Source organism: Mastomys coucha, unplaced genomic scaffold (genome assembly GCF_008632895.1).
Source record: "Mastomys coucha isolate ucsf_1 unplaced genomic scaffold, UCSF_Mcou_1 pScaffold21, whole genome shotgun sequence".
Classification (NCBI taxonomy): domain Eukaryota; kingdom Metazoa; phylum Chordata; class Mammalia; order Rodentia; family Muridae; genus Mastomys; species Mastomys coucha.
The window spans coordinates 55,453,409-55,461,962 of record NW_022196904.1 but is presented as its reverse complement, the minus strand read 5'-3'; the positions used below and the strand labels follow the sequence as shown (position 1 = coordinate 55,461,962).

Genomic DNA, 8,554 nt, shown 5'->3' with positions numbered 1-8,554 from the left:
CCCCCCCCCCCCAGCACTCCCCCTCCGTCTCCCGGGGGCTGGGATTACAGATTTGTAGCTCTAGTTTGAAGTAGTTTCTATGGTAAGACTCGAAGTGATAAGTTAAATTATACCTGTAAACTAAACTCTTATTATAGTGGATACCATTTTGTAGAACGTCCTCCAGGAGGTGAAAGATGTTAATCAAATTATAAAGCTAATGAGCACATAGCCTCAGTAAGTATTGTCATTATCCCTGTGTCACCAGTAGCTCAGATTAAGGAACAGAAGCCAGTTTGCCCATGCGCATCATATAGCTAGAGAGGGTGGTAAGCCTGGGGCCATTTAATCTCAGAGCCCATATCTTTAGTAAACTGCCTTGACGTATGATGGACAGATGTATCTATTCCTTATTTACTATTTAGTCAGCTAGGGTGCAGGAAAGAATAGAAGTGTAGTGACCTCAAAATAGCTGTTGAAGACAGTAGTAAGATAGATGGTTGAGTCTACCACACCTCACTCAGGCAGTTTTTTCTGTCTGATTGTTACTTAGTGATTGATCAGAACCATCTGACTATATACTGCTGACTCAGTTCAGCCCCTTTAGACATTTTTAGGTCATCCATGAAGGAAAAGTGCTCACAGGTAGAAACAAGGACCAGGAAGGTCATCTGAAGTCTGCTTCTCAAGATGGTTATGTCAGTCTGCCTTCCTTTAGCCAGTCAGTAGCAGGGTTCTTGCTATGCAGGGCTACATGGTGTTAGCATATCAGGTGATGGGCTCTGTTCCATTTGCTTCAGGAGTTTATCTCTGAGCCTGCAGTCATGCTGAAGAGAATCTGACTTCCCTTCATATACTTCAAGTTGTTAGGCCATCTTTTCTGTCACATTGAAATTGTGGCTTAAAACTTTACTCTACAAAGTCTTGATGGTCTAGCTTCCAAGTTTGAATGTTCATTGATAGCTTCATCCTCTGCCTTTGTCTTTCTTGGGTCTTTGAGGTATACCATACCAGACCTTCTTACCTTGGAACCTTGGAGGCTGTAAACCTTTGGCAGCTTGGGCGGTGGGAAGCAGGATGTACTAAGTAAGGGCAGTGTGTGTGCACTGAAATTCCAAAGCTCTTTTCTGTGCTACACTGTTTCCTGTGTTACCAACTGAGCTTCAGTGACTCTGATTTAAAGCACCCATTTCATGGATGTTCACTAAGACCCACAGTAGCTGTGGGACCAAAGGATCATGTTTGATACATTGAAATTACACTGATAATTATAGTAGCCTCATTCTTTACTTTCAGAAAGGCAGTTTTGATTTTTCCAGGATGGGCATACTCTTAGTCCTCTGATTAAGACCTTTCACTAAAAACTTACCTTAAGTAAAGAACTTCAAAATTGCTAGGCGGTGGTGGTGCACACCTGTAATCCCAACACTTGGGAGGCAGAGGCAGGCAGATTTCTGAGTTCCAGGACAGGTAGGGCTACACAGAGAAACCTGTCTCAAAAAAACAAAAAACAAAAAAAAGAACTTCAAAATTATTTGGAGAAATAAGGTTAAATACTTCCTGTAACAATAATAAAGGCAAGCCTGTGCATATTATTAGGATTTTCACATGCCATTTTTGACCCCTCAGTCCTTCAGCTGTGGAAGAAGATGAAGATGAGGATGGTCATACTGTAGTGGCTACAGCTCGTGGCATTTTTAACAGCAATGGTGGTGTATTGAGTTCCATAGAAACCGGTGTTAGTATAATTATCCCACAAGGAGCCATTCCTGAAGGAATTGAGCAAGAAATCTATTTCAAAGTCTGCAGAGACAATAGCATCCTCCCACCTTTAGATAAAGAGAAAGGTAAGTGTGCTTATTGTCTGTTTCACTGTAATAACTCCAGCATTGCCCTGAGTGTACCTGTTTATGGCGGCCAACCACAGGGGTAAGCTGAAAGCATACCTGAATGTTTTAGGCTAACCACAGTATTTTCTTTGTACAACTGAGGGCCTCTCAGATGAGCCTTCTGCAGAGGAGTCATGTCCCTGGCATGTGATGGGAGGGGCACAGTGGTGGCATAGTAGTACCTTACTCTCAGTGTGAGAAAGGAATGATGTTTGGCGACAGGCCATTGGCAGTCCTCTCACATGACATGTTGTTTTGCCTGACCTAATCAAATTTGTGGGCCCGTCTATGTCAAGGTAGTTGGTATCATCCACTCAAGAAGGCTTTGCCCTTCTTGTCAACTGTTACCTCAGGAGACAGCACTCTTGAACACTCAGCACAGTGAGTGGCATGTCCTCAGAAGGTGGGGAGCATATTTCTGAACAGTTTAAGAAAACTGAGAATGTCATTACTTTCCTAACCTTCCGGTCCATCAGCACACTGATGAATTGAGGTGTGATTACTTTTAGCATTTCCAAGCCACTTTCTAGGGGTACTCTGCCTTAAAAACAATGGGACTTAGACTGTTGGCCCTGCTTGAATACCTGAACACATGTATAGCAAACACTTAAAAATGAAAAGCATAGGCTAGCAGGATGGCTCAGTGGGCAAAGTGCCTGCTACCAACCCTAGAGATAAGAATTTGATCCCTGGGGTCCAAACAATCAAAGGAGAGAACTGATTTCCTGCCAGTTATATTCTGACCTTCACTAGCACAGCATGTCATGTGCATGTGTATGCACACATACACACACACCAAATAAGATCCCCCACCCCTACCCCAAGGAATATATGTAGCATCTGCAAAGAAGTACATTTTAATGTGTTATGCTACAGACTTATTCAGATTTAATAGCCCCTGGTTATATGTGGTTTTAAAGTATTAGAAATGTAAAATAAGGACATCAGAGACAGTGTATTGGTTATATGTTGAAATACTGTTTCATCCACATTGTTAGGTAAAATATTAAGATGAATGTCACATTTCTTTTTACTCTAATATCTTAGAAATTACAATTGTAGCGTACACTGTATTTTTCTTAGCACTGCCATGGAGAACTACTGTCATTTGGCTTTAGCAAGCATGAACTGGGAGGGACAGTATCTAGTGGAAAGACTTCATCTCTGTTGCTCCTTTCTCTCCTTGACTCCAGGTGAAACTCTGCTGAGCCCCCTAGTGATGTGTGGGCCCCATGGCCTCAAGTTCCTGAAGCCTGTGGAGCTGCGCTTGCCACACTGTGCGTCCATGACTCCTGACGGTTGGTCTTTTGCTCTAAAATCATCCGACTCCTCGTCGGGTATGCTCTTCACTCTGTCTCTGGGGCTTTGGGAACTGTCATTGATTAATGCCTGAGCTCCTGGTGCTTCCCATGCTGTGTGTGAGCAGATCTTCCCTCTGTCCCTGTGGCCTTGTAAGCATTACTAGTATTTTAAATGTGTGCTTCATATGCTATAAATGCATGTGGAACCATGGAGACTTTTCTACCTTTTAATAATTGGCAATTTGACCAAAGATTGGCTGTTCTTTGGTCTTAAAAAAAATTATATAATCTATCAGATTTTTTTTCAAGGTACAAAGTATTTATACTAACTTTGGAGAAAGTTTCCACAGTGATGGTGCCTGGCCAGGGGCTTGGGTTTTTTCCAGCCTGAACCTCTAAGTAACTCCTGTTATACACTGTTGTAAGTGACTTTTGCTCATTGACTCGTGATTTCAAAGCTTGCATTGCATTTTCATATTTCTCGATTGAGTAAGTTAGAAGTCAGTCTTTACTACTAATATTGTTCACCTTAACAGGATCCATAGAAGAACAAAAATGTAAAGTTTTGCCCCTAAGTTTGTATAAATCAGTGAGTATTAGTAAGTTTCAGTTTGGTCCAGTATGAAGTAAAGGTTATAATACAAACTTTACAATAGGGTCATATTTAAATATGCCTTTGGAAGAAAAGCTTGTAGTCTAATTTTAGTAGTGAAGGAAAAGTTAAGCAGTATTGAAAATGGGCAGTGAGAGACTGGAGGATGCTACAGTTTTGAGACCAGCTTCATCTAAACCTGCCTGCTGCAAGTGCTTATGCTGTAAGTGGCCTTACAGGATACACAGATGAGCTGCATGCATGTTACTTCAGTGATTGTAGACTGCTGTTCAGTTGTGCTGAGACCACACATTTTCTGTGAGCACTTAAGTGAAAATAGATACACCTTTGTGTGACCCAGTACAGCAGTAGGCAGCATTGCTACTGCTAACCTATCTGCTCAGTAGGTGTAGTGTTGGTAAGTACTGACTTAATTGCAGCAAATACTAGTATGTTGAAAAGAAACTTAAAACATAATGATGAGGAGGATGCCTTTGGTTTCTAGAGTTGTCTGAATAGTTTTGTCAGTGACTCCTTATTAAAGCATTTGATTCATTATCAAATGTGATGTATATATCTTACAGTACATAGAATTAGAGGGGCTGCCTGGTATATCACAGGAGGGCTAGTAGCTTCCCTAGTCTCAGTTGTGTGGGTGTCGTTGGTGGCGGAAGCTTCTTCACACACTGTCTCACGGGCATAGAAGCACCCCTGGCCTAGGACTATTAGAAGGGGAGGAACAGTCAGCAGCTTTGAGTCTCAACTCCCTTGGCTACCACAGAGACAGTGTCCCATTGTTCATAGTTCATACCTACTGCCAGGTCTCTGTGCAGGGTATAAATCTGAAAATACCGAGGGTTTCTTTAAAACTCAAACACCAAGAGTACATAGCCAGTGGGTGTTTGAATTCCCTCAAATGCCACAAATGATTTTACTGCACAGCCAGAATTGGGGAAGGCTCTGGTGCTGTCTTGCTGGTTTGGCTTAGTAAGGGGGAGGAGTCTTCAGGAAGTAGGTGCTACAGAACTTAGCAGAATAAACTGAGTGTGAGCAGTATGTGCTTACATTCGGCTTAAATGGGTCACCATACAGTACTATCCAAAAGGCAGGTGCTAATAGCTGTTTACACCGAGGAGCAACTCCAGTTGTCTCAGCCATGTGATTGTCTGAGTCTTTATAACTTTTATTCCTATATTAAAAGGCCAGTGAATTGGATAACAAAACAGACATCTAAAACAGCTTTCAGATGGTTTTAGCCAGCAAGCCCACTTGAAGCACTAAGTTTGGATAGAAGTATAATATTTGAAGAAATAGAAGAAAATTGTAATATGTTTATATTTGTTCCATAATAGCAAAACATTGTAGGTGCTATCTAGACAACCATAAGTGACATCAAAATCTGTTCTTCTCTCACAGGTGACCCTAAAACTTGGCAAAACAAGTGTCTTCCTGGAGATCCGAATTACCTTGTTGGAGCCAACTGTGTTTCTGTCCTGATTGACCACTTTTAATTCTTAGCATTTAGGAACTGGACTAAGCAATGTGAACATGGATTGAACTTACTAAATCTAAATGGAACCACTCTAATGAGTATTATATTTTCTTAGAATTTATACTGCAATTGGTAGTATTAAGCGTTTGTTGGAACTGATGAAGGTTAGTGAGCATGCCCCTGAACCACGGTCAGAAAACATGCTACAAGCTGTGTGTTATTGAGTGAAGAACTGTCAGGCATTGGCTAGAGGTTCAAAGATATTTTGCTTTGTAATGATTTTTGTACTTTTTTATGGTCACTGCTTAACTTCACATACTGATTTCCGTTAAAAATACCAGCCAGTAAATGGGGGTGCATTTGAGTTCTGTTCTTTCCAAAGTACACTCAAAGTTTATTATGGCCTTGGCCTAGCATACACATTTTATTTTATTATGCATGAGGTAATGTGCACACATTTTTTACAAATGCACCTGGAATATATAACCAGTGTAGTGGATTTAACAGAAATGTACAGCAGGGGGATTTATAACTTGGGGGGGAGGGTCAAATGAAGACAATTACTTATTGTATATGAAAACACATTTCTCTTAGGGAAGGACACCAAAGCATGTGAGCCTCGTTCCATGGCCTCTGAATCTATAAATTAACATATCACCACAGACATCTAACCAGCAGGAATGCCTTACCCTCATGGTTTTAATTCTTAGATCATTTCGCTGTGTATTACTAAGTTTTTATGAGTTTTGTGCATATCTAGATACTGTATCATGGAAAAGACTGAGTAAATTGTGGACTTGATGGTTTCAGAAATGTGTAAATCACCCGGAAGAAAATAATGGTGTGACTTAAAATATTTTTTGACAAGGGGAAGTGGTGGTCTTCTGTTCTTTGGGCTATGCATCTGAGATGTTTGATGTTTCAGGACGCATGTACATAATGCGTGCATACGACTTTTGTTCTTGGTTTGTAAATTAACTTTTATAAACTTTACCTTTTTATACATAAAACAGAACCAAGTTTCTAAGGCTACCTTTGTATTCTCTCCTGTACCTCTTGAGCCTTGAACTTTGACCTCTGCAGCAATAAAGCAGCATTTCTACACATACAAGGTCATTTTTTAAAGAAAAAGAATGCACAGAGTTGTTACATTTTTAAGTGCTGCATTTAAAAGATACAGTTACTCTAGTTTGATTAAATTCTTGCAAAGTATCCCTTCTGTAAAATTTGTGATACAATACTGTGCCCTAAAGTGTATTTTTTTACTAATAGACAGTTTATTATGGCACATCAGCACGATTTCTGTTTAGATAATACACCACTACATTCTGTTAATAATCATTAGGTGTGAAAGGATTTCTTTTGTGGTTATTAAAAATCTCAAATTTCTAAATCTGCAAGAATAAAACTTTTTAAAATACAGTATTAGTTTGGTTTATTTGCTCTCTGTTTCCCATTCCAAGCAACTTTATAATCCTGTTTTAAATTTTTGTTTTGTGTTGTGTGTGTACGTGTAGGCCAGAGATAGATGTTAGCTACCTTCCTCTCTCAGTGTCCATCTTATTTTTAGAGGCAGGATCTTGCCTTGAACCTAGAACTCTGAGCCTGCTAGCCTAGCTGGCCAGCAGGATTCGAGGGTCTGTTTGTATCTCCCTCAACCTCCCAGCATCACGGGGGGTGCAGCATCACGGGGGTACAGGCATGCTCCATCTGCACACTTGGTTTCTGTGTTGGTGCTGGGCATCTAGACTCAGGTCCCCATGCTTGCGTGACCAACGCTTTTTACACATTAAGCCATCTCTCCAATCCCTGTCACCCATGTCACCTGCTGTCCTAATTAAATATTACACATACTGAATCCTGTTTCCCACAACCACTGTATACTGTGGGTTGGGCATGCTAATCAAAAGCTAGTAGGCAAACTCTAGAGTGCTGTGTTCTCTACACCGTGTCTGTTCTTTAGGAGCAGTTTGTGTGTTCCTCTCTCTCAAACAGTTGTGTGGGCCCTTTGTTAGACTACTGCCTTGAGAAGAAAATGGTTTTTAATGGCTGCAGATATCTGCTGTGCAAATCTTAGTTATGTACCACATTACTGACATCTAAGTCATTTCTGTACAGTTTTTTGGTACATATTTATGAATGGTAGCCCGCTTTTGTGGGTTTTGTTTCTTTCTGAAGGTGTAATTTATTCACGTTACCCTTTTTTAGGTATGTAGTTCTCCAAATTTTGAGAAGTACATTCTTCTTGCCTAGGAAGCCATTTACCTATGAAAACTAAAACCGACTTGTTAAAGCATCACCATAGTTAATTCGTAGAGTGAGTTCCTCATCCCCATATCTTGGACCCTTGCAGACTCTATTCCCTTTCCAGGCTTTAATAACTCACAGTCTCTCTTCCATTGCTTTGGCTTTGCCTTTTTGAGGCTATCATAAATGGGGTCTGGAGCCTGGCTTCTTTCACGTCAGATGATGCAGTTGAGACTCATGTATGATGTTATAGCTGTTGGCAGCTTTCGTTCAAATAGTTGTTCCAGAGTGTGGCTGTACTAGAGTTTATAGTTCATTCTCCTTGAGGAACATTGGAGTTGTTTCCACATTTGGGAGATTATCAGTAAAGCCGCTATAAACATTTACTTAGAAATTTTTGTAGGAGTATAACTTTGGTCCCACTTAACTAAATACCTAACAAAAGTGATCACCGGATGGATCATACACTGTCTTTTTAACAAAAAGTCCACTAGCTTGTTTCACTGTACTCATATGTATCACTTTTCATTGGAGTTGCCAGTCTGTGAGGGTCCAGTTCCTCCATTCTCTCTGGCAGTTGTCATTTATCTTTGCATTTCTGCCCAGCTGTCACTGGGGTTTGATAGACATCTATCTAGTGACTCATGATGGTTCATCTTTTGGTAAATGTTGAAATCTTTTCTGTTTCTAAATTAAGTTGTTGGGGGTTGAGGAGATGGCTCAGCCATTAAAGGGTATATTGCACAAACATGAGGACATGTTAGGAACTCCCACACCCACATAAGTGGCTCAGGTGTGGCAGTGAGCACCTGTAATCCTGGCCCTGGGGAGGCTGAGAGAGGATTCCTGGTGCTTGCTGGCCGGCCTAGCAGAAGTGGTGCGTTCCAGATTTCATTGAGAGACGCTGTCTCAAAGAATAATGTGGGGGAGCAATAGAAGAAGTCCTCTGACATCAATGTCTGGTCTTCATGCACACAATTACCGGAACTGCTCCATATACACAAACATATACACAAAAGGGTTTGAAGAGTCATACTTCATTGCCTATTGTATA

The 8,554-nt window shown here is 40.8% G+C and overlaps 1 protein-coding gene across 16 annotated transcripts in view; it reads left to right on the top strand.

Annotated features, from left to right (window-relative positions):
- Positions 1-6,675, top strand: part of Tjp1 (tight junction protein 1) — a 358,112-nt gene extending 351,437 nt beyond the window's left edge. For 9 of the 16 annotated variants that reach the window (XM_031386890.1, XM_031386898.1, XM_031386892.1 and 6 more), the window contains 3 exons: positions 1,609-1,826; positions 3,062-3,205; positions 5,178-6,675. In XM_031386890.1, coding sequence (XP_031242750.1) covers positions 1,609-1,826; positions 3,062-3,205; positions 5,178-5,272 — 457 coding nt within the window. In that variant the 3' untranslated portion in view covers positions 5,273-6,675. The remainder of the gene's footprint in view (positions 1-1,608; positions 1,827-3,061; positions 3,206-5,177) is intronic. The other 7 variants (XM_031386893.1, XM_031386896.1, XM_031386902.1 and 4 more) reach the window with 2 other exon arrangements.
- The last annotated feature ends 1,879 nt before the right edge of the window (positions 6,676-8,554 follow it).